This window comes from Protomyctophum bolini (genome assembly GCF_963924005.1).
Source record: "Protomyctophum bolini genome assembly, chromosome: 23".
In the NCBI taxonomy this organism is placed as follows: Eukaryota; Metazoa; Chordata; class Actinopteri; order Myctophiformes; family Myctophidae; genus Protomyctophum; species Protomyctophum bolini.
Genome location: NC_137884.1, coordinates 18,358,918 through 18,385,403, shown reverse-complemented (window position 1 = coordinate 18,385,403; position 26,486 = coordinate 18,358,918). Strand labels below are relative to the sequence as shown.

Sequence of the window (26,486 nt, the reverse complement as noted above, 5' to 3'; positions counted from 1 at the left end):
TTCCCGGAGGATACATCCGCCGATAGCTTCTCTGCCTTACGTTGTGACCAGGCTTTTCTTTTCGCAGATAAGTAAGCCTGGGACCAAGGCTATAGCTTTTAATGATAGGTACAACAGGAAAACATATTGTCTGATAGCTCCACTGTTCTCTCCCCTATAGCCCTGGAGCAAGGGGGGGAGAGGGAGTAGATAGGAATGTATTCATCCCCCCTCCTCCTGCCTCCTTCTGTCTCTTAGTCTTGGGTGGATATTTAAAGGCCCCTAAATCCTCCGGCCGGGCCTATATTGGCTCCTTTCCTTGCCTCTCTACTTGGCTGCGCCGGATAACTGGATTCTCACCAGTCGAGTGCCTTTGCCGGCCGGCCGCCTGCCTTCCCCCGCAGTCAGATCAGTGGATAGGCCTCCTGGGCCAAGGCAGCGTGTCTGTTGATGCTATCTCACCAGGGCTATAATCAGCATCCGTGCTTGTGCGCCATTTGACTCTGAGTCAAGATTGTTTTTTTTCCCCGCTCGCAGAGTCGTGGTGTTAATGTTAATTGCTTGTGGAATAAGTGTGTCAAACACATACAGCCCGTTTCATCTGAACCCATTCAGGACGGGAAACCCCCTTTTGGTGTTTTTTTCATGCATTATGCATGCATGTTATACTTTAGCTATTCAAAAATAGCAGATCTACAAGCTCATACAAGAGCTTGTAGATCTGCTATTTTCGAAAAATGTGGCGCACATCTTTGAATATATATTCTTTCAGAGTGAACGATTTTAACTCAAATCTTTGCTTCTGGGGGGAGGGGGGGTGTCCCCGATACCATATCTTCATATATGGAGGTGACCGGTTCTGACAATCCATTATGTTGATCTGACCTCATCAAACCCTGTACACTCAAGACATGCTCCATATATGGCCAGTACAGAATTCATCCCATGTTTATCTGACCTCCCATGCCAAAGCACCAGCGCTCCCCCAGCTGTCTGCCTTTAGGACGTCTTACTTTGCAACTTTGCAATTGTTTTAAATTTGCGACTTTTCTAGTTCATGCTGATATTGAAGTTTTGTGTTAAAATTAATCTGTGGTACATACACCATTTGATTTCATTTAGCTATACATTATTAATGAATTAATTAATCAATATTTATTAAGTGTTTCATGTGCTTGTATAATTTCAAAGACAAGTTGAGTTTGATATTCATATTGAAAGTTTTCTTTTTTTTATCACATTTTGTCAATTTTCAAAGAAAAGTAGCCCACTTGTTGTTGAGGTCTTGCGTCAACCACATTACTTAATTAATTTAAAATGTAATAAATCATGTTCTGTGCATGATATCGTGTGCTCGCAATTTCTACCCCATTACTGTACAGGCATGAATACATTGAATGCATGTGTTCCCTGAACACCTGCATTCAATGTATGATTTATGCATGAATGAGGAAAACAATATGCGGAGATGAAGGTTGTGGTATAGACCGTCAGGAACGTCACGCCACTCTCACCCCTCTGTAGGTGTGAAATAGCCGCGAAGAAGACAAACACGTTAGTGCTTTTTAGGATTATGGTAATGAAATCGCCTTTCTCACTCTCTCTCTCTCACTCTCACTCTCTCACTCTCTCTCTGATTCTCTGTCGTTCTAGGCATTATCCATGCCAGCTTTCATCTCCTACCATTGGTTGCAAATCACATGTGACGAGGAAAAACACTGCAGTTCGCACAACGGGCTGAGTCAATAGACACAGAATGGCCGCCGCGCTTTAAGTGATTCTGCAGGGTTTACCGCTTTGAATAGGGTCTCGGCGGCAAAGTCGGAAATAGGACAAAGTTGGCTAACCAGACAACCTTGCCCGGGGGGGGGGGGGGGAGAGAGAGAGAGAGAGAGAGAGAGAGGCTGGAGGACACAGGCAGACGAGATGAGTCACACAAATGGATGATGAGCACAGTGACTTAATTGCTGAGGTGAGATGAAAGGACTGGCGGAGAGACAGAGAGGTGAGCGGAGGTGATTTGCAGATGGAAGGGAGGAAAAGTGGAGCACTCCAGCACGCTCCAGGGCAAAGCAATAAACGGGCCGCAGTTAAAAACCAATACCTGCTTATTAACTTCCTCGCTCTCCCCTCGCTTGTAAAAAGCCAACGGAACAATGTTTATATTGGCACTCTAGCCCCCCCCCCCCACCCCCTCTCTCGTTGTTGTTTCTCCGGACGCCCTGATTCGGTGAGATAGATACAATCACAGTCAGAGTTGGGCCAAGGCCACGTCGAAGGTACTGTAGCTGGCAGTGCCGAACTGGCAGCCATGTTGGGTTAGGGCATGGGACAGTTTAATGGCAGCCATGTTGGGTTAGGGCATGGGACAGTTTATTAATGGCAGCCATGTTGGGTTAGGGCAGGAACAGTTTAATGGCAGCCATGTTGGGTTAGGGCAGGGACAGTTTAATGGCAGCCATGTTGGGTTAGGGCAGGGACAGTTTAATGGCAGCCATGTTGGGTTAGGGCATGGGACAGTTTATTAATGGCAGCCATGTTGGGTTAGGGCAGGAACAGTTTAATGGCAGCCATGTTGGGTTAGGGCAGGAACAGTTTAATGGCAGCCATGTTGGGTTAGGGCATGGGACAGTTTATTAATGGCAGCCATGTTGGGTTAGGGCAGGGACAGTTTAATGGCAGCCATGTTGGGTTAGGGCAGGGACAGTTTAATAGCAGCCATGTTGGGTTAGGGCAGGGACAGTTTAATGGCAGCCATGTTGGGTTAGGGCAGGGACAGTTTAATGGCAGCCATGTTGGGTTAAGGCATGGGACAGTTTAATGGCAGCCATGTTGGGTTAAGGCATGGAACAGTTTAATGGCACCCATGTTGGGTTAAGGCATGGAACAGTTTAATGGCACCCATGTTGGGTTAGGGCAGGAACAGTTCCAGACTCCATCTTGGCTCGTAGCACTTGCCCTATAGCCGCAACGACCTTACAGGCGTATGCAAAGGCTCAACTTATGTAACTTAGATAGCATTTTATGTGCTATCACACATTTTATGTGCGTAGCACTATATAGTAGTATATACTGTATGCATATATATTCCACTGTTACGTTCTTGGCTTACGTATATGATTCATGATAACAATTACATGGTGTATTGCCATGTTTTTGTTTTTGTTCTCTAATGTAAATCGCTCTGGATTAAGAGTGTCTGCTAAATGCCTAAATTGTAAAATTGAACGCTGGATATCCGAAACGTTTATCCTGATGTAGAGAAATAAACCTGTTGAAAATGGATTCTTCTCGTGTGTGTGTGGTGGGACCTCTTCACCTATTCTACAATGTTGATTTAAGTTGATTTAACCACAAGTCAGAGAATGGAGGTCAAGTACGTTTTCTATTAAAACCTCTAGTTTTAAGATGCGTTCAGACCTGAATACAGTGTGTGTGTGTGTGTATATATATATATATATTGGCCTCGGTTCGTCCCATATGTAGCCTACCGCGCCAGGTTGCGCCGCGAATGTCTTTGCATTGACTTTGTACAGTATGTAACCGCGCCGCTCTAACCATCCGAGTCATGCCCAAAACTTCTGAAATAGTAAATTATGCCTAGGACATATTTGAATATTATAACCACACCTGGGTCAAATCATCAGTAATCGGTGGTCTAGGTCAGGACTCAACAAAATCGGTACGGAAGAATATATAAATATAATTAGTGTGCAACATTTACTTTTACTCTTACTTAATCGTACATTTCAGAGCCTGTACTTATTTTTTTTTATACTTTCACATGAGTTTTAGGTTGATTGAGTACTTCTACCGAAGTCATTTATTACGCACATGCGCGCGCGCGCACACACACACACACACACACACACACACACACACACACACACACACACACACACACACACACACACACACAACCAGTTAAAGCTTTTCTGCCAGACAAGGTTGTCTGAGATTTTCCACTAAATTGAACTCCTTCATTAGAGGCTGACAGATGTCTAAATGTCCGACGCCTTCCCACGCTCGCACTCCTGTCTGAAGGCTGAGGGGGGGGGGGGGTGTCCTCTGGTGTCCTCCAGCTGCGAAAAGTTATCTTGTCTCCTTGTTTGCTCTCTCTCTCTCTCTCTCTCCCTCCCCCTCCCCCTCCCCCTCCCCCTCTCCCTCTCTCTCTCGCTCTCCGTCTCCCCTTCCCTTGCTATTATTTAACGATCCAGATGATGAAAAGGCTGTTTGATTTTTGGTTGGATTTTTGTCTCAAGGATATTTCGTTGGGTGGGGTGTGTGACTGTGTATAGTCGTTAGGAGGGGTGTGTGACTGTGTATAGTCGTTAGGAGGGGTGTGTGACTGTGTATAGTCGTTAGGAGGGGTGTGTGACTGTGTATAGTCGTTAGGAGGGGTGTGTGACTGTGTATAGTCATTAGGAGGGGTGTGTGACTGTGTATAGTCGTTAGGAGGGGTGTGTGACTGTGTATAGTCGTTAGGAGGGGTGTGTGACTGTGTATAGTCGTTAGGAGGGGTGTGTGACTGTGTATAGTCGTTAGGAGGGGTGTGTGACTGTGTATAGTCGTTGGGAGGGGTGTGTGACTGTGTATAGTCGTTGGGAGGGGTGTATGACTGTGTATAGTCGTTAGGAGGGGTGTATGACTGTATAGGCAGGACCGGGGGCGGACGGGTGGATCATTTAGCCTTTTGGGGCCTTTATGATGTACATGAGGTGATCAGTGGAGCCCCGTGTGTCCCAGACCCATCACAGAGGTGATCAGTGGAGCCCCGTGTGTCCCAGACCCATCACAGAGGTGATCAGTGGAGCCCTGTGTGTCCCAGACCCATCACAAAGGCAGAGGCCAGAGCGCCGAGCTTGATGAGAAGCGTGGGGCTCATTAAAAGCCACCGCTGCACAGAGCGCAGCGCGTGCATGCCCGCGCGTACGCGTCACACACACTTCTTGTATACGTGCATGCCCGCGCGCACACGTCACACACACTTCTTGTATACGTGCATGCCCGCGCGCACACGTCACACACACTTCTTGTATACGTGCATGCCCGCGCGCACACGTCACACACACTTCTTGTATACGTGCATGCCCGCGCGCACACGTCACACACACTTCTTGCCTATACACACTCCTCGGGTTTCCCCCCCCTCACCCCATCCCCCATACCTTTCTGCCAGCGAGATAATTAGTAACGCTCGGCTGGCAGAATACAGATTCAAAGTAGTTGCGCGTGTTCATGCACTGAAAGGCGCGTCAAAGAGCTCATCAGATGGCTGCCGGGGGGGGGGGGGGGGGGGGGTCAAAAAGATATCTCCGGCAAGGTCAGGGTTTAAAACTCCTTCCCTGCCACGTTCAAGTTCATAACAATCAGTGCCGGAAGTGCATCAAAATAGAAGCTCCGGGGTGCCAGAGTTGTCTGATCGCTTTTACTCTGAAAGCCATGAACCGGAAACACTTTCTTAAAAAAGTTGACTTTACAAAGTGACCTCACAATCCCCGATCATCTTAATTTATTTATATACACTCCAAAAAGCGTTCATATTTTGCGGGAGAGACGGATGAGGAGCAGAAATGAAGCGCCAGCATATCGATGCTTTCATCACCACGGAGAGCGCCCTGGATTAGCTGATACGAGTCATTCTTTCCGCTGCGCTAACATGGGAGTCAATGACAAGCTAATAATTGCACAGAGCGTTGGCATACGGCAAGCGAAAAGCGAAATGCCAAAAAAAAAAAAAGGAAAAATTCTGAATATTCTTATCTCGCCCTGTATCTTTGAGGGTGCGCTAGGACGGCCACCTCTCGGTTCCAATCCTTATGACGTTTAGGGCCGTCCTATGAACTGAAACGGTTAAGTATATATACCTCTCTCACGCCACGCTTCTCCAGCCGTAAGCCCTTATTTTGAAGAGCCACCATGCAGCCTGATTTGGGTGAACCGGAAGTAACAATCTTTTCCGGGAGCAGACGCCTTGATACTTTCACTTTCTTTTTCTTTTATTTTCATCTCTTACATTTTTATCCCACAATTTAGCAACCCATTTTTCTCACCCTGTGTCAATTAATTTTTTTATAGTCCTGGGCGCTACACTTCCTCTGCCAACCTGTTTGGTCTTTATCCGCCTGGAGCCACAGACAGGCGTGCATGACAACTTATCCCATTCTGACCTGAGATCAGATTCTAAACATGTCTTCTGAAAAAGCTATGTTTCTATGTCAGTCGTTCTTCGATTTAAAATAAAATAGCAGACCTGCAAGCTCGTAGTGCGCCACTCAGTAGCGCGCTATGAGCTTGTAGATCTGCTATTTTTCAATAGCTAAAGCATATAGCATAATGCTAACACCAAAAGGGGTTCCCGCCCCAAAATGGGTTATACAATTCAGGTCTGCAGAGTTTCTCCAGAGCAGACTTAGATCAGAGTACAAGACTACATACAGCCTCCTGACTAAGGAAGGCCCCTGCTGCCTCTCACCTGTTTACAAATCACCCATAGCCTGTATTTCTGTATGAACTGACAAGGACGTAATCTGACATCGTTTTTTCTTTTTTCTTTCTTCTGTGCTTTGCACCCTGTGATCCAACGTTGCTCCGGCGGCGTCTTCACTCAGATATAGGCTGTACTGTATATGTGTCTGCTCCGGATCGGGCCTGATTTGGGCTTATATATATATATATATATATATATATATCCCTTTATTCCTGAATTTCCTACACGCAGCCACAGTGGCCAATGACCTGTGATGCATGTATATATACCATATAGGCTTTGAGGGATTTTAAGTTATTACAGCCTAACCCATTTCGACCTGAAGGACGTCGATTCTACAAAATGTCTTCTAAATCCACTGACGCTTTTCTGATAAACCCATGTTTCTGTGTCAGTGGTGCTCAACCTTTTTCATGTCAAGGATCCCCAAAAATCGATGAAATAGGCCGCCGACCCCCCCCCCATCTGAGAAGATGTTGTTCCAGATGTTGACCCCCCCCCCCAGAGGCAAAGATTTGAGTTAAAAACGTTCGCTCTGAACGAATACATTCAAAGATTCGCGCCACGATTTTTCAAGAAATTGCAGATCTACAAGCTCGGTGCCGCGCTACTACGAGCTTGTATATTCTGCTATTTTTCAATAGCTAAAGAATAACATAGTGCTTAAACAGGCGTCCCCGTCCAGAACGGGCTAAAGGCACCAACATGTATTCAGTTTCCGTGTCATCACACTCGCATGAGTGTTACTATATCGCCTGGAGGATGTTATGCAACAACCTGAAAGGTTAGACCTCGGACAAGTGGTTTATAATAAAAGTGAAGGCCAATGCCCGAAATGGAGGCAGCTGACCATTTGACAGGACAGAAATGTGTTCTCCGCACGCACTCACAGACACGCACAGACGCGCGCGCACACTGAGCCATTCCCACCCACCACAGTGTCATTACAGAGGCTCATTATCGAATTAAAGGCTGTAATTGCCGTATAGTGAAACTCAAACGCTATCGCAAACAGAACCGTTATAGGAAGGCAAACCTCATCGGCACACACGCAGACTTAAAACAAATAATATGAATCGTTTTGTTTCAAATTAACTTCTTTGACCCCTCCCGCACGCAACCCCTTCCTTGCGTGTAGTTTAACTTTAAGCCCATTGATTCGAAGGGGGGGGGGGGGGGCGTTGTTAAATGCGGACTAACTATGTTAACCCATTTAGACCCGAGGTCGATGAAAAAAAGAAGTGCTTCTAAATGTTTCTGTGGTTACTACTGTGTTCTGTATTTGGCCGCCGACCCCCATCTGAAAATATGCTGTTTCAGGGAAACCCCCCCCCCCCCCCCCCAGAAACAAAGATTTGAGTTAAAAACGTTATATAATATAATCAAAGATTTTCTCTCTGTCCCTTTTTTTTATTACCATTGTTATAAATATTATGGAATATGTAAGTTTAACTGTTAGTGGGACAAGTGGAACATTTCAACAACAAAAAGAAAATGAAAAAAAGAGAAGGAACTGGGTGGGGATTTTTTATAACTGTTCTCACATTTTCACGATTTTTCATAAAAAAATAAATAGCAGATTGCTGCGCTATACGAGCTTGTAGATCTGACGGGGGTTCCCGCCCTGAATGGGTTAAATACTTGGAGTTGTGTTAGCGCAGGGGAACTCGACACAGCATAGCTAATAGCCAAATCCTTAAATAACAGCATAGCCAAATCCCTCAATCATTTGGCTCACACACTCACTCTCACACACACACACACACACACACACACACACACACTCACACACACACACTCTCACACACACTCACACTCCGGGTTAATTGTTTACAGAGCTAAATGAAGTGGAGATAATGCAGGCTAACTGTGTGCTAAGCAGCGCTAGACAGGAGATATTATGAAAGACAATTTGATTTATCGTCACTTGTTAGCTTAAAGGAATTAAAGTCATGTTCTATCTGTATCAACATTAGTGTGTTTGAGCAGCGGAGTGAGTGAGTGAGTGAGAGAGAGGGAAGTGGAGGGACTGTGTGGGCCGGCGTGAGTGTGTGTGCGTGTGTGCGTGTGTATGCGTGTGCGCTCCTGTGTGTTTGTGTGTGTGTGTGTGTGTGTGTGTGTGTGTGTGTGTTTGGCCGTCTCAGCCACCGGTCACCAATATTGAATCCCGACTGTGAGGGCCATCTGTCTGACTTTGAGCAGACCGGCTCACCGTCACACGGTTTGCCCTCTCGGAGGAGATAGGACAGAGAGGAGGGGGTGGGGGGGACAGACGGTAGACCTACATCAGTGAGAGAGAGAGAGAGAGAGAGAGAGTCTGTGTACTGTACGGTACGTGGCTGTGCACGCACACGCTGCACACACACACACACACACACAAGTACCTGAGCATGTGCAGCACTGCAGCTCTCTCTCTCTCTCCTCTTTTGGCTCGCACGCCGTCCGGCTCCGTGTGACCGTGTGCGTGCGTGTCTCCGTTGAGGTGGCGACCGCTGGCAGCTCGCCGGCTCCCTCCCTCCCGCACGCACACACACACATGCACGCACGTGCACACACATGCACGCACGCTGCACGCACAGACACAAACACACCGTCATACTATATGTGCAGCATCAATATATTATATGCGTCGTCTTTGCCTCTTGCGATGACGCAAGTTGACTTGTATATATTACCCTTTTTATGACCTCGAGGCATTCCTGGCAGGCCACATGTGGTGATGGGGGGGGGGGGGATGTTAATTTGAGAAGTTAACATTTAGGCTGTATACACACATTTAGGTGTATAGGGTTTCACCAGCTGAGCTATAGTGCAGGCTAACGGAATATAGTTTACACATATACATGGGTCAAACCGTGTGTGTGCGTGTGGGTGCGTGTGTGCTACTTTGGACTGGTGACAAGAGGGGAGAGACGGGTGGGGTGTGGGACAGGGACGTATGTGTTGTGTCTGACAGACAGACATCTGGCCCGCCACATATAACCCGAGCTGGCTCTGTTCTCATGTGGACACGACTGTCTGGCAGGCTATAGGACGGGCTGTCTCGCACCCACAAGGTCACACAGGTGATGCCCGTTATAGCCAAAAGCGCCTTTTGTCCAAACCCACTGCATGGCGGCACCTTCGCCTTTTTTATTTGTGATCAAATTTGACTGAGGTGCTGCCATTGGATTTTTGTTCATTTTTTGCTACATGGTTTAGTATTTATTTCATATTTACACGTCAGCTCTGACATTTATTTCAGACATGCTCTAGTGAAGAGTCTGCCTGTGCTATTGACTCATTTTGGATAAACAAAAAGAAAATCAGTGTTTCTCTTCTGGAGGCTGCACGGCGGCAGCCCCTCAGTCAAATCTGGTCACATTTCATTTTGAGTGTCTGCCAAAAGCAATTTTTCCTGATCCGATTTATATTTTTTATAGAACACGTATGCCATATCACAATCGTACAATACCCTAAATTGATTTATTGATTGAATTAACAGTTTGTGGAAAGCAAATTCACCTGTAATGTAATTAACTTATCTATCTATCTATCTATCTATCTATCTATCTATCTATCTATCTATCTATCTACTCTCACATCAGTCTCCCTCACACTCACACTCACACTCACTCACACACACACACACACACACACACACACACACACACACACACACACACACACACACACACACGAACACACACACGCTCTCTCCCCCTCTATACTCCCTTCCCCGTTTCTCTTTCTCTTCCCCTCATGTCTCTCTCTCTCTCTGTCGTCTATTTTCTCCTGTTGACTGCCACCGTTAGGCAGCTGCGGGGAACGAATCAATCAATTGGCAGATTGTAAAGGGGGAAAAGCCCTGGCGTCTGAGAGAAATAGAGAGAAGGAAGGGAGTCAGAAAGCCCCTGCGTGTGGGAGAAAGAGAGAGAAGGAAGGGAGTCAGAAAGCCCCTGCGTGTGGGAGAAAGAGAGAGAAGGAAGGGAGTCAGAAAGCCCCTGCGTGTGGGAGAAAGAGAGAGAAGGAAGGGAGTCAGAAAGCCCCTGCGTGTGGGAGAAAGAGAGAGAAGGAAGGGAGTCAGAAAGCCCCTGCGTGTGGGAGAAAGAGAGAGAAGGAAGGGAGTCAGAAAGCCCCTGCGTGTGGGAGAAAGAGAGAGAAGGAAGGGAGTCAGAAAGCCCCTGCGTGTGGGAGAAAGAGAGAGAAGGAAGGGCGTCAGAAAGCCCCTGCGTGTGGGAGAAAGAGAGAGCAAAAGTCAGAGAGTAAGAAAGAGCACAGACACGAGGGATAAAGGTATGTGATAGAATTCCAAGATCAAAGCCTGCTGTCACAGCGTGACTGAGCCCTGGGGCATTATGGGTAAGATGTGGCAGACACACTTACACGGCCCCCGCTATACGCGTGCACGCATGCACGCACGGCCCCGTGTGCGCGGCGGCCGCACACATGCACGTGCCCCTGCAATTGCGGTCGGATATTACGCACAGAACCACACAGGTGGTGAGAGGGGCACAGGACAGATCTTTTCGCCCGGATATGTGTCGGGGAGAGAGAGAGATAGAGAGAGAGAGAGAGAGAGAGAGAGGGGGAGGGAGAGGGCTCACAATATATTTGACTCTTAGTGTGATTGATACTGAGCTAGATTTGGAGAATCAATGTCCTTCATCTCTCTGCAGATCAAACAGACACATAATCTCCTATAACCCATTTAGAACTGCCTTCTAAATCCTGTCTGTTTTCTGAAATACCTATATATATGTTTCTATATCAGTGGTGCTCAATATTTCATGTCAAGGACAGAAACTATATGTATTTGGCCACCGACCACCATCTGAAAATGTGTTGTTCCAGGGACCTCCCCCAGAAGCAAAGATTTGAGTTAAAAACGTTCGCTCTGAAACAATATATATATTCAAAGATTTGCGCCACAAAAAAGAATAGCAGAACTACAAGCTCATAGCGCGGCACTCGGTCCCGCTTTGAGCTTGTAGATCTGCTATTTTTAAATAGCTAAATTATAACATAATGCTTAAAACACCAAAAGGCGTTCCCGTCCAGAATGGGATAAAGGAGAGAGATGGCAGGAATAAAAAGAAGGGGGACAGAGAGCAGAGATTGAAGGAGGCACCGGGTATAGGAAAGGAAGGATGCAGGGAAGGGAGGCAGGCAGGCATTGTTGGAGGAAATACTCAGATGTAACTCAAGTAAAAGTATCGATATGACTGAAATGTCTTTCTTGAGATGAACCATGTTGTTTTCCAGGGGGTTCGCAAATTACAAAAATCCAGATCCGCCAGGCCCAGGAAATGAATCCCAATGCATTTTTCCCCATAGACATTTCACAAAGTATTTTTTTTAAGACCTATTAACACATTTAGTACCGGAACTGCATCAAAATAAAGGCGCTGCTTGCGCCAGAGTAATCGCCAGAGTAGTGATCGCTTCTATTTTGAAAGCCATGAACCGGAAATACTTTCTTAAAAAAGTTGACTGACAAAGTGCCATCACAATCTCCGATCATCTTAATATATTTATATACGCTCCAAAAAGAGTTCATATTTTGCGGGAGAGACGGATGAGGAGCAGAAACGCAGCGCCAGCATATCGATCCATTCATCACCACGGAGAGCGCCCTGGATGAGGAGATACGAGTCATTCTTTCCGCCGCGCTAACATGGGAGTCAATGACAAGCTAATAGTTTCACAGAGCGTTAGCATACGGCAAGCGAAAAGCGAAATGCCAAAAAAAAAAGAAGTAATTATTCTGAATATTATTATCTCGCCCCGCGTCGTTTGGACGTCGCTAGGACGTCCACAGACGTCTAAGGCACCTCTCGGTTCCAATCCTTATGACGTTTCAGGACGTATTATGTACAAAATGTGTTAAGCGTCGCACAAAGCCAACTCGAGTGGTGACAAATCATGCACAACAAACACAATAATTTGGACCAAAACAAATAATTACAAAGAAGAAAAACGACAAACAAAAGTGTTGTAACCATGCTGTTTTTTAATGGGCTTGCGTGCGTGCGTGTGCGTGCGTGTGTGTGTGTGTGTGTGTGTGTGTGTGTGTGTTTGTGCACGTGTGCATATGTGTACTGTAGTGCTCTCTAATGTATTTTGCCTTTGTTCTGTCCTCCACAGATGCACCACCCCATTCAGATGAAGCCTGCAGATAGTGAGAAATCAAATGGTGAGTCGCGCGCACACACACACACACACGCATGCACACACACGCATGCACACAGCATTAGGTATAGCCATTTCTATTTTGCCGCCGATTGTGCCTCATACAGGCACAATAGGAGAGAGAGAGAGAGAGAGGAGACATGTTGATGAGGATGAATTATTAAGGTGCTTGGCTCGGGGCGGTCATTGAAAGTTGAATCATTTGGCCCCACACTGAACCAGCTGCTTATCCCCTCATCTCTTGAATGTGCATGGCACGCAGCGCTCTCTCGCGGAATCTTATTTTGTCCCAAAATTACCCCCAATTCCAATTTGCATATAGCGTCTCTCCGAAATGTGCGCTCGCGCTCGGCTTCTCATCTGCATTCGCAGACGCACACGCACACTTTGCTGCCAAGCAGTGGCTTTCCTCTGTCGCCACGTCTCCTCTCCTTTGCCTTTTAATGAGCCAGCTGTCATCTCTCTAGACCCGTGGCGGTCGCGCCATCCTCACGCTTCCTACCGAGGTGGGATGGAGCTGGAAGGTGGAGGTTAATATTGGACAGCATCCGGGGCGCCGGCGCCCGTGTCACAGGTCCACACCGAGCGGGGAGACGGAGTGCCGCGATTGCGCTGTCACCCGTCATCACATTGACCTTTTTAACCCATTTTGGACGAGAAACCCCTTTTGGTTGTTCTAAAAAGCATTGTTGTAGTTTAGCTATTGAAGAATAGCAGATCTACAAGTTCATAGCCGTGCTATGAACTTGTGTCTGAAATGTGCCTGAAATCTTTGAATATTATATATTGTTACAGAGCGAGTTTTTAACTCAAATCTTTGCTTCTGGGGAGGTCCCTGGAACTACATATTTTCAGATGGGGCGGCGGAGGCATATTACATATACTTTCTGGGGTCCTTGACATGAAATATTGAGAACCACTGATCCGGAAATATAAGGTATTGCAGAAAACTGTCAGGGTTTAGAAGACACATTTAGAATTTCGACGTCAGGCCTAAATGGGTTAATAAACCAACTGCTGGAGCTATAGTAGTCCGGCAGCCGACAGGCTTCTTTTGTTTAAAGTGGGGAAATGTGCTATATAGTCATTTTTTTTGTATTGGCCTAAAATATTGTCTATACTCTATACTGTACATACATTCATGAATCCACTTGCTGACCGGCTGTCAGTACTGAGGATTTTTTTTAATAGGGGTTTATATACAGTATGTGTACTATGTGTACTAATGTGGCCATACCATTGACATCCTATATAAGGCAAAAATGACATCATTTCATTATGCTTTAAGTAGCATGTGACATGTCAAACTAGGGCGTTTTCATGATTCTGAATCCATTTCAAGCATTAGTTTTGCACAAAAAAACACTCCTAAAACGGCCATAGCCATCATATGGGGCACATTTGGGCAAGTGGCTATGGCCATTTTTACCCCAAGGAGTGTTTTTTGTGCAAAGCTAATGCTTGGAATGGATTCAGAATAACGAACACCCCCTAGTTTCACATGCTACTTAAAGGACGTATTGACATGTTTGCCTTAAATAGGACATCCTATATACAGTAAGTATATATAAACCCCAATAAAAAAAACAGCCAGTCAGCAAGTGCAGGATTCATGAATGTATTTACGTATATTTTCCGATATTTTAGTCCAATAAAAAAAAGACTATACCGGTATATATACCAAATGTCCCACCCCACAACTCCAGCTGCCGGACGGACTATAGCTAGTCTGCCGTCAAAGCAAGTAGTGCAATAAACAACGTGAGCAACGAGGGAACCATATAAAAGAAAAAGCCACTAATCGATGCACTGAAATATACGGCCCAGGATATAACTTTATGCGCCCGTCACAGGTAACGACAGCGGAGCTTAACCCATTTAGGCCTGACGTCGAAATGAAAAGAAATGTCTTCTAAAGCCTGACAAGTTTTCTGAAAAACCCATGTTTCTAATATGTCAGTCGTTCTCAAACATATTCATGTCAAGGACTCTAAATATATAGGACCCCCCCCCCCCATCTGAAAATATGTCGTTCCAGGGACCCTCCCAGTAGCAAAGATTTGAGTTAAAACTCGCTCTGTAACAATATTCAAAGATTTCAGGCACATTTTCACGATTTCCCAAAAATAGCAGACCTGCAAGCTCGTAGCGCGGCACTCGGTGCCGCGCTATGAGCTTGTAGATCTTCTGTTTTTCAACAGCTACAGTGCAACATAACGCTTAACACGACCGAAAGGCGTTCCCCGCCCAGAATGGGTTAATAAAGTATACTGAGAGTCAGCCCATGGCGCTGTGAAATGCACGGCTGTGAAATATGAAATCTATCTATCCACTTAATGGTAATGACCTTTTAATAAACCTCCGTTTCAGAGTCCATGTAACGACGCTGAACAGTTGGTCGGGGCTTTATTAGCTAAGTCAATCAAGCGGCGTGTGTGTGCGTGCGTGCGTGAGTGCGTGCGTGTGTGCATGCGTCTGTGTGTGCGTTTGTGCGTGCGTGCAGAAGGAGCAGGCTAGAGGAAGCGAGGGGGACGTGGCTGTATCCTATAATTAGATGCCATTGCGTACAGGAATAGATGGTATATATATATATGTAGGCACACTGCGGCATACAGACGAAAGAGGACGAGGAGTAGAGGGAGAGATACGGCACGTGTGATACCGTCATTGTTTTAAAATAAACTCTTTTCTATTTATTGTTTTTATCCAACAAACCGTTTCCCCATTCCCTTTTTGTTCTCACAGTCATTAATGGGCTGACTCCCAGCGTGAGCGCTGACACCGGTCCAATTTTTACCCGGGCTGCGCTGAGATCAGTCCGCGGCATGCCTTTGTAGCGTCTTATCATCGCCTCTCTCGCTTGTCAGAATACATGCAGAAAACAGTCACGTGGCACGATATCTCCCCTCTTTTTCTCTTCGGGTAAATTAATTACAACGGTAAAGTTGTGGTAATCTTCCTCTGGAGTGATGCTATGTGCAAACACACGCACGCACGCATGCACGCTCGCGTGCACACACTGTGTACAAAGGAGTTAGCGCCTTTGAAACAACACTTATCTCGCCGACATCCCCGACGTTTTTTTTTAAACACACCAACAATTCAAACGGCAAAATAAACAAGTGTGCTATTGATTTCCCAGAGTGCAACAGGCCGCTTATCTCTTTCGCCTCGCGGTATAAGAGCTGACAGTTTCCTCATTAAATATGAATTGGATTAGCATTCCATTGAATGTTGGGGGGGAATTAAAAGACTTCAGTGCACTGTGCCTACATGGTCGCAACATGTGTAGGCACAATGCAAGGAATAAATGCATGCCACTCATGCCACTCATCGTCTTCAGCTGTGAGCCATGAGGAATTGGCTCTCGGCGGATAGCTGCGCAGCACATCGGGGGCATAACGGATGCAGCCAACGTTTCATGCAGTCGTTGGTTTCCGAGTCCAAGCGATTGCAAGAGTTAATGGAGCTATTGTGTCAGCGAGACGGAGGGAGGCAAAGAGGGAGGGGAGGGTGGATCAAACGGTGGCGAGGCAGGAGAGGGCTGTGACGAGGGAGGAGGAGGAGGAGGAGGAGGAGGAGGAGGAGGAGGAGGAAGGGACGCCAGGAGAAATGGAGGCAGGGGAGAGAGAGAGAGAGAGATGGAGAACCAGGGGGTGAGAGAGGACAAGCGTGAGAGAAGTGATAATGAGACATCGAGCACAGCCCCACAGATGGCCTGATGAAACACTGCACACTCTCCTTCTGTCTGACTTCATCTTTTCCGTCTCTCTCGCTTCTCTCGAGAATATATAGCCGATCCACAGAGCCTGTGTAGATCTGCTATTTATTTTATTTTTTTCAGTTTGCAACCACGAACTGATCGTATAGCTTTAATTTATTCTTAGTTATTTAGTTTTCGTAAGTGAAAATAGGTATATTTGGCAAAACCTTTGTTTGCTTCAACCCATTCTGTGCGGGAACCCCTTTTGGTGTTTTAAGCATATATGTTATACTTTAGCTTTTGAAAAATAGCAGATCTACAGTACAAGCTCCTAGCATGGCATGAAAATGTGGCCCAAATGTTTGAATAATTATGTTGTTCAGAGATTAGGTTTTTAACTAAAATCCTTGCTTCTGGGAGGTCCCTCAAAAAAAATATTTTCAGATGGGGGGGTCGGTGGCCAATGACATATATTTTTGGGGGTGCTTGACATGAAAATGTTTGAGAACGACTGACACACAGAAACATGTCAGCATTTAGAAGACATTTGTAGAATCGTATAAATGGGCTAAACCTCTCCTTCCCTTCGTTCTGTCTCCCCCCCACCCCCCCACCCCCTCAGCGGTGGAGGACAGGAAGCTGTTCATCGGCATGGTGTCGAAGAAGTGCAACGAGAACGACATCCGGGTCATGTTCTCGGCGTTCGGGCAGATCGAGGAGTGCCGGATCCTCCGGGGGCCGGACGGACTCAGCAGAGGTGTGTGCAGCATGACACAGCCCGCGGCCCGCCCGCCGTCCAGTGAGAGCATAATACACACTCCTATTGCACATGATACATACTGTACCTCATCCATATCTCTCTCTCTCTCTCTCTCTCTCTCTCTCTCTCAACACAGCTCCTTTGCCCCCTAACCCCGATCTGCTCTCCCTCCTCCTCCTCCTCATCCTCGCCCTATACCCAACCTCCTTTCAGAGCGCCTGTTAGCCGCGCTGTTCGTATATAAGCTATATATCGGCGCTATATAAGCGCCACGTCGACGTTCCCATAGCCAGTTCGCTACTAGTAATGCAAGATTTTATTTTATTTTATTTATAAATTAAGATCCAGGTTGTCTTAATAAATTATTAAATCCCAGCCACCTCAGGGCAGTCTTTTCCAACGGCAACGGCGTCGGCTAGCAGCACATCCTCTAGCGCATCCTTTAGCGCATCCTTTAGCGCATCCTCTAGCGCATACGTTATCGCATCCTTTAGCGCATCCTTTAGCGCATCCTTTAGCGCAGCCGCTAGTGATGCAGGGAGAGCGTGGTGGTTATACGAGGAATCCAGAGCAGGGATGTTCTCCCCGCTATAGTCATGCAGGGACCTTCCCCCCACCCCCTCCTCCTCCTCCTCCTCCACCCACCCAACACACCCCCACCCACAACCTTCCCTTCCCTTCCCCTCACCCAAACCCCCCTCTTCTCTCCCCCCAAACCACCCACCCCCTTCTGTCTGTGGTTTCTCTCTGTGTGCTGGGGAGATGGTGTGTGTGCGCGTGTGTGTGTGTGTGTGTGTGTGTGTGTGTGTGTGTGTGTGTGTGTGTGTGTGTGTGTGCGACTGTGCGTGCGTGCGTGCGTGCGTGCAAACCCACACCCTCCCGCTGCTCCTGCTGTCACACAAAGCTGTCACTGTCATTGTCACACAGGTTGAGTGTCTTATGTGTTGTTCACGTGACTTACGTATACTATACACCCCCCCCCCCTCCCCACCATTTTATTCCTGTTGACGTTGTTGTTGTTGTTGTTGTTATGTACGTTATTATCGTTGAAATGTTTCTGAACGCTGTCTTTGAGATTCTTCTCTCTTTTGAAGGTTGCGTCTATAAGCAGCCATACGTTCTTTTCCCCCTGCACCTCAGTCTATAGAAACTCAAACTCCCATGCTCCTTTGCTCCACCATTTGGCTTGCCTCTGTATTCTCTATGTCTCTCTCTCTCTCTCTCTCTCTCCATGAGACATCCACTCTGCTCCATCACTCGCCCACTGCCTCCTAGAACCCTTTCAGTGGACACCGTGCATCCTTACCTTACCTCCTAACCTCCTACCTCCTTCCCCCGTTCCCGTTTTTCGGCCGGCTTTTTTTCTCATCGTGAATATTTACGATTCGCCCAAATATGTACAAGCTGCGTTCGCTTCCCGCGTTTGCACGTCTTACTGGTATATATATATATAGTTTTAATATTTGTCTTTGGCTTTACTGCCTTTGTTGATAGTTACAGTGAAGAATGACAGGAAAGAGAGAGAGAGGGGGAGAGACTCGCAGCAAACGGTCGTCATGAACGGGACTCGAACACGCGATGCACCGTCAGGCCCAGAGCCTATATATATATATATATGTGGCATGCGCCTGGACCGCTAGGCGCCCCGACCTCAACTATGACATTAACCTGCTTGAGCCACCCAACGCTATATATATATGCAGGTATAGAAACAAACTGGCTGGTCCATCTCAGCTCAGGTCCGGGTAGGGACCAGTAGTAAACAAGCACGTACTGTACATATACCACTGTCAGAGCTCTACAAACGGATGCATTTTGGGGGAATATTTGACTGTGTGTACTGCACAGTGGAGGCCCTGGATCCCACTTATAGCTCCGCTGTTGGGCCTTCCTGTTAAAACGTCGTGTATCAATCAGAGATGCACTATATACTCCCCTTCCGCCGCCCCGGCTATTAATAAAATATGGACCGCACCGCTGGTGGATCCGGGGCCGGGCCTGGGGAGCTACCCTACTTCCATTAAGAGGACTGTTTGGGTCCTCTGCTGACGACAGAATGCGGCCCGTTGAGGTATTTATAGTCACTGGTACCGTGTCCCATCTATCCCCCACACGCACAGTCGCACACGCACACACACACGCACACACACACACACACGCACACACACAGGATTCTTTTCTCCGATTTGTAGCCGCTCTGACGTTAATGAATCGACGGCCGGGCGCTGCATGGGAGGTGCTTTATTTGGAAGCGTTGTGTGGATCAAAATGTAATAAAAAAAATAAAAAAGCATGCTGCGGATAGGGAGCCTTTTTCATTTAAGAGATCTCCTTCCTCGAAGGAAAGACATATTTCGTCTCCTAATTGGGAGTATCTGGGTTCATGACAGCCAAAAGACAGTTTAGCCTGAGTTATGGCTTTATAAATAGAGGAGAAACGGAAGGCCTAATTAGCCAGTCAGGACCAGCCTAGTGGGCCAACCTCAAAATGTGACAACCGACCCCCCCCCCCCTCCCCCTCCCCCTCCCACCCACCCACCCATCCTCTAGAACTGGTTCACTTCTGGTCCAGCGGGCCTTCTTCACAGAGGACGGGCCAACCGTCCTAGAAGAAAGACGAGAAGATAAGTGACATGGGGACATGTATCCACGTCTAAAATAAGGCTAGCCCCTCTGAATTAGTTTAAAGATGACCCCCTTTAGGACCGTAGCATCTAATGCCAAATAGCCGGGGGAGGATTTGGTCGACCCCCCCCAAAAACCTTTTATATAAAGTGGAAAATAGGATTGCGGCTGCTGTGCTGTGTACTGTATGTGTGCTTTGCAGTTACACAGCAGGACACTCTCTCCTCCGTCTGGGGGGAAAAGCACCGTAGGAGATCCGTCTATAGCGGTGCCCCCCCCCCCATCCCTCAACCTCAACCTAGTTCTATCAAAATGGGCTTTTGATAGAGGTGGCAAGGGGACAATGATCGCTGCTATTCTTCCCCCCACATCTGTCCTTCTGCTTCGGTCACACCTCCATTGTTCCCGCTCCTGCTCTCTCTCTCTCTCTCTGTCTTTCTTTCTTCCTCTCTCGCTCCAATCTCTCTCTGTGGGATTGCCCTGGCCTCCTTCTCCTTCCTCACAAAACGTATCCCCCCCCCCCCCCCCCTGTGCATCCCCTTCCACACAGCCATAGTTAGCCCATCGGATGACCTCTCTCTCTCTCTCTCTACTGGTGCTGTAGCTACTCAGACGACCTGCCATGGCTATTATACCTCCGTCTCGGCCTAGGTCAACCTGCCTGCTTTGCGAGCGTGCGTGCGTGCGTCCAGAGATGACATGGCTTTAACGTGGCTTGGTGAGGTGGTTGGCATAACACTATAGCCGCGGTGGCTTGGTCAAAGCAATGCTCACACATTTTCTCCTCTGATATCCCCTCTCGCCTGGCAGGGATACGAAAACACACCCTTGAATCCCCTCAACCTACATACATCCAAACACAACCCCCCCTAACTCTCGGCCACGGTCTGATTGTCAGTTCCTTCCTCATTGGCTGCCACCACTGTCAGTCAGCAAGGTCTCCGCCCCCCGTCGACTGAATTCACGCAGTCTTCCATGTGATTTCTCTCCTGGCGCCCCTCATGGGGATAGTCTTTTCAACAGCTCCCTCCCTGCAATCTCTCTCCTGTATGGTACAATACGAGGAAAGATGGGTGGTGCATGGGCACCCGTTCACACACAACAACCACAACGACACAGGCCAAATTAATTCCAATTGCTTTCATGCCATAATGTCGACTGATTCACAGCGTCGAGGCGGTCTTGCATTCGGATGTGACATAATTCGCCGTGCGCTTATACGAGCAAGATACTGCGGAACAGTATGAGAGAGAGAGAGAGAGGGAGAGAGAGAGAGAGAGAGAGAGAGAGAGAGAGAGAGAATACAAAGAGCTTCAACAACCCCCAGAAAACCAAAACGTTTTTTCCCCCAACTTTTTCATGTCAAGGACCCCCAAATTGACACTAATTATCCCGCGGACCCCCATTTGAAATGATATGCCAGAGACCCCTCCATAAGAGACGATCTTTACGACTCTAGCAGTGATTCTCAACCTGTTTCATTTCAAGGACCCCCCCCCCCCCTCCCCCCAGAGTTTGACATGCATTAGTTTACGGACCCCCCATTTAATGGCATTTCCATCTCTGAGACCCCCAATTCATATTGTAAAATCAATGTTAATTTAACTCTGGGAGTGTACAAATGGAACCAAATGGACCCGTTATAGGGTCCGTTTGTACACTCTCAGAGTTATACAGACCCATACGTGTTCATTTGATTCCAAACTATCATTTAGCTGCAGGGGACCCCCAGGAACTCCCTCAAGGACCCCTGGAGCCGAGTGGAATAGTAAGAGAGTGGCGACAATCTCGTCCATGGGCTATAGTTCCAAACATTGGAACTATATCCCATTGAGAATGAGAACTTCCGCATTCCATTGTTGGGAGTCAACGCTGTCGCCACTCTCTTACTAGATTACTCTGCCCCTGGGGGTCCCCGTACCCCACTGTGGGACCCCCTTGGCCTATCAGGACTGTGGAATGGGGTCACGTGGTGTTCAGGGTGGCGAGAGCGTCGTGCCACTGTGCTTTGTGGTTGTCGTTGCCTGTTGTCGACTGTCGTTTTCCTACAGCTGAGAAACACTGTTGTCTGCCTGTTAGCTGTTCTCTGTTGGTAGCAATCTCTGTTTTTGGGTTTATAACAACAACCGTGTCCAACCCTCTTGTCTTTGTTTTGTTCTTTCTTGTCTTTCCTCTTCCTCCTCCTCCTCCTCCTCTTCCCTCCTCCTCCCTTCCACCATCCCTCCATCCCTCCCGTCCCCCCCGTCCCCCCCTCCCTACAGGATGTGCGTTTGTCACGTTTTCTACCAGAGCTATGGCACAGAATGCAATCAAAGCCATGCACCAGTCTCAGACTATGGAGGTACTGTACTCTTGCCCTTTCTTGATCTCTCTCTCTCTCTCTCTCTCTCTCTCTCTCTCTCTCTCTGTCTCGGTCTCTGTCTCTCTGTCTCTCTCTCTCTCTCTCTCACACACACACACGCACACGCAAACGCACAAACACACACACATGCACACACACCTCTCCCCTTCCTCTCTCTCTCACTCTCTTTCTGTCTCTCCTGCTGACTTGCGATGGAACCAATGTTGTCACATCTCTGACTGCACCCCCTCTCTCTTTTTGCCAAGACACATTTTTTCAAAGTAGGACGCAAAGTCTTGCAAAGGTCTCTCAAGTGCCCCCCCCCCAAAAAAAAAAGACAAGCAGCCCCTCAAAACATCCATCATTTCTCGTCTCAAAAGGAACACATACTGTAGCAGAAACGTGGTCTCAGGTCAGGTCTGGTGGTGTCTGGGCGGGGCAGACACATTCAGACAGGACCCCCCACCCCCCCCCCCCCCCAGCCTCTTCCCCCCCCACCCCCATCAGTGACCCCTATCAGCACTGTGACATTTAGCGTCACGCCAAGATAACGGGGCCAACGTCTCCCAGCTGCGCGGCGGCCGAGGCCCCGTCACCGTGCAGAGGACAACATGACAGAAGCTATGATTCAGCTATGAGAGAATTACACTGTGCGTGTGTACGTGTATTGTTTTGTATTTTGTCGGTACTTCATTAGACACCCTGGAGTCGTTTTTATGTGCAATGGTGTATTCACTTTGTATTTAGGGTTTCTTCCTGGAGGCTGAACCCTTGACAGTCAAACGGGCCAATGAAATAAACAGTAAAATAGTGACATCACATTATCAGCCCCTCCCCTAACCCCTCCCCCTTTATCATACAACTACAGCTGTGGGTGCGGCTTCAGTCCAGGTGGATCACCATCCATCACCACCCACCAGGCAAACCAGGCATACCTAATGAACTGGTGGGCGTGCCCACATAAAAACAACATTTTAACAAATACTTATATTATAATAATACCTGATGATCATGTTTTAGGGTGGAAGAAAATCATGGCACTCCATCTTTAAAGCAAAATGTATACGTCAAAGTCGTACGATTAGTTTGATTGATTGATTGATTGACTGATTGCTGAGTGCCAAGCAGGGAGGCATTGGGTCCCATTTTGACAGTCTTTGGTATGACCCGGCCGAGGATCGAACCCCCGACCTCCCAGTTTCAGGGCGGACACTCTAACCACAAGGCCACTGTCTGGTGGCCATCAACTGTGTCAGCCGCACGCGTTAGTCTGCATTTTGTACGAGGGACCGCCCATATTGGCGTTAAGCTAGAAAGCTACAATATTCCTGGAAACACTGCTAGTGTCCCCTTGCTTTTTATCAGGCGTGCAGAAAAGACTCAAACCGTAACACAGTGATATTGCGGTGGACAATGGCAAAATACCTTCATTTCCATTTGAAAACAAGCTGTCTAGCCCGAGGCAGACCCAAATTGCCACATCCGATTGTTAGTGTCTCAGTTTTGCAATTTAAAAGTAATTACTTTGGGCCTGAATGAGGGAATGAAGGTTGGCAAATGGAGTTTGGTTATTGTCTTGGTGGTGATGTTGCTGTTGTGGATACAACATAATTGTGTGTGTGTGTGTGTGTGTGTGTGTGTGTGTGTGTGTGTGTGTGTGTGTGTGTGTGTGTGTGTGTGTGTGTGTGTGCGTGTGCGTGTGCGAGCGTGCGTGCCACATGTCGGAGGAAGAGAAGGAGACAGCGTGCGCTCTGTTCGTTGATGGCCCTGTCACTGTCATATCCATTCTCATTATGGTGTGACATTCAGGACTTGGACACACACACACACACACACACACACGCACACGTACATGCACACGCACACACAATCTGTGAATGTCAGGCCATAATGAAAGTGGATATGAACCGGGACAGGTAATTCACTAGAACCTGCACAAGCATGCGTGCGCACGCTCGCACGAATGCACGCGCACACACGCACACACGCATGCGCGCAGCCGCCGCGCACGCAGCCATTTTATTTGCACACGCATGCAAAGTTGGGATGGAGTAAACAGGCATTCTCTCGGAAGAGAAGTGGGTATATAATACTGTATTATATACCCACTTCTCTTCCGAGAGAATGCCTGTTTACTCCATCCAAACTTAATACAGACATCATTTGGTTGACTTTGAGAGCCACGTGGTGTGGCGGCTGATTTGTGCTTGTGTTTGTGTTATTCAGGCCGTGCGTGAAGTCATTTGGAGCTGCACTTAGAGGCTGTTCCCAGCGCGCCGTGTTTCTTTATCACCGCTGATTTCTGTTTCACACCAGAGACACGGTGTCGCACGCTGCGCACACACACAGACACAGCCAAACACATCACAGACAGTCAGACACACACACACACACACACACACACACACACACATAGACGCAGACACAGCCAAACACATCACAGACACACATGCACGCATTATTCACTCGAAACAGCGGTACGTATACGCACAATCACGCAATATTTTGACGGCTTTTACACTGAGGTTTTTAAATACAAACGCAAAAAGAGCCAATATAAAGCTCGCGGCGCATCGCTTTGTGTTGTGGCACACGTTGTGAGCCTGTAGATCTCGACACTGACTTGACCTCTGAACGACACCGTGATAAACCACACCATCCGACACATCCTCATCGTCACAGATCTGTATTAACGCAGATTTAGACCTGAGGACGATTTTAAAAAAAATAAAAAAAGGCTTCTAAATCCTGACAGTTTTCTTAAAAAACCTCATGTTTCTATATGGTTTCAGTGGTGCTCAATATTTCATGTGAAGGACCCCCAAAATACCGCACTCGGCTTCTCTGCATTCGCAGACGCACACATGCCGCCAAACAGTGGCTTCCTCTGTCACCACGTCTCCGCTCATTTGCCTTTTAACGGAACCCGGGAACCCCTTTTGATGTTTTCAGCATTATGTTATACTTTAGCTATTGAAAAATAGCAGCTCTACAAGCTCATAGCGCGGCACTGTATGCCAACTTTGAGAACTCTTGTCGATAAAGCTTTATATCGAATATGAAATGGTTTAGCTGAAAATCAACTTTTAACACCCTGCCCCGGTGGCTAGGCAACGCCTTGCTTGCATACCCCCAGCACCAGGAAACACATTTTCAACATATTAACGTTTCTAATGCTAACATGATCCGTTTTTCTTAACACATTTGATGCTTTAGAGACGAGTATACTCGTCCTATAAAATAAATACGCGAGGTGCTCTTGGCGAGCATGCTCGTCTTAAGGCGCTTTATGTCGATATGCCTCGCTGTTTTACATTTATGGAAGTGCTCCGGTTGCTATGCACGGTTGCTAGGGCGACCACATTACAGCTTCTGTATTAGCCGCGGCCTTTCCACGACGTTTTCCCCACAAATACGGCGCTGTCCGTGCATGGTGTTGATCGGATCGGCGATGTTCGGAGGTCATTTCTGATTCTGATCGCGCCTTGGAATATTGCCGTTCCCTCGAGCAAGGCGGGACGGCGTCCTCAAAGCATTTCCATACGGCGATGGTCACAGGCGACGTTTTCTCAGCGGCTGTCCCGTTAGCGGTGCTGGACCACCGCGCGGGTTCGTGACAGGCAGTGTGCGGAATAGAACACAATTTATAGGCATGCATGTGTGGAATAATTGAGAGAGACAGAGAGAAAGAAAGAGATAGAGGAAGTTGATGGTGTTTGATAGGCACATGGCGGGATGGATTGATTTTCGAGCTGATACGTATGCACGTATCAACTACATGTGTGCGTGTGTGTGTGTGTGTGTGTGTGTGTGTGTGTGTGTGTGTGTGTGTCAGGCAGAGACGGCGGCCAACGTGTAAATGCTCTCTGATAGAGTGCTCCGTATAGACACTGACAGCTCCGCCGTTTAAGTATACGTGTTTTTTTTTTGCAGAGACGCTGCATGGCCCAGGTATTCTGTTTACCAGGGATCAGCTTCAAGCTGCGTCCATATATATATATACCGCATATCCCTGCGTGCGTGCGAGCGTCTCTGCACAGAGCAAAGTGTTAACTCGCGCCCGTGTCGTCTCCGGAGCTCCGGCCCCTCATGGCCACCCCTCCTCTCTCCCAGGCAGGCATCACGAGGGAACCGGGGTGGCGCTCTCATTCAACGGGGGGGCTCCGCATTTCCCTCGCTCGCCGCCGAGTGCCAGCCGGAGTAATGAGATATTTAGTGGTCGGGAAAGAGGGGAGTGATTCCTCCTCTGTCTCCAGGGGAATGGACGGCGGCGACGTGACCCAGACTGACACGCTCTCTCTCTCTCTCTCTCTCTCTCTCTCTCTCTCTCTCTCTCTCTCCGAATGCAATTCTCGCCCCTCTCCCCCCCTCTCCCCCTCTCCCCCCCTCCTTCATCCGTCTGCGGTCAGAATAAAGA

General features: G+C 47.7%; 1 protein-coding gene across 12 annotated transcripts in view; it reads left to right on the top strand.

Annotated features, from left to right (window-relative positions):
- The window catches only part of celf2 (cugbp, Elav-like family member 2), a 151,206-nt gene that overhangs the window by 98,099 nt on the left and 26,621 nt on the right, over positions 1-26,486 (top strand). For 6 of the 12 annotated variants that reach the window (XM_080757788.1, XM_080757789.1, XM_080757787.1 and 3 more), the window contains exons 4-6: positions 12,596-12,644; positions 16,966-17,100; positions 21,990-22,069. In XM_080757788.1, the coding sequence (XP_080613914.1) occupies positions 12,596-12,644; positions 16,966-17,100; positions 21,990-22,069 (264 nt within the window). Of the gene's footprint in view, positions 1-12,595; positions 12,645-16,965; positions 17,143-21,989; positions 22,070-26,486 lie in introns of all 12 variants that reach the window. The other 6 variants (XM_080757784.1, XM_080757786.1, XM_080757782.1 and 3 more) reach the window with 1 other exon arrangement.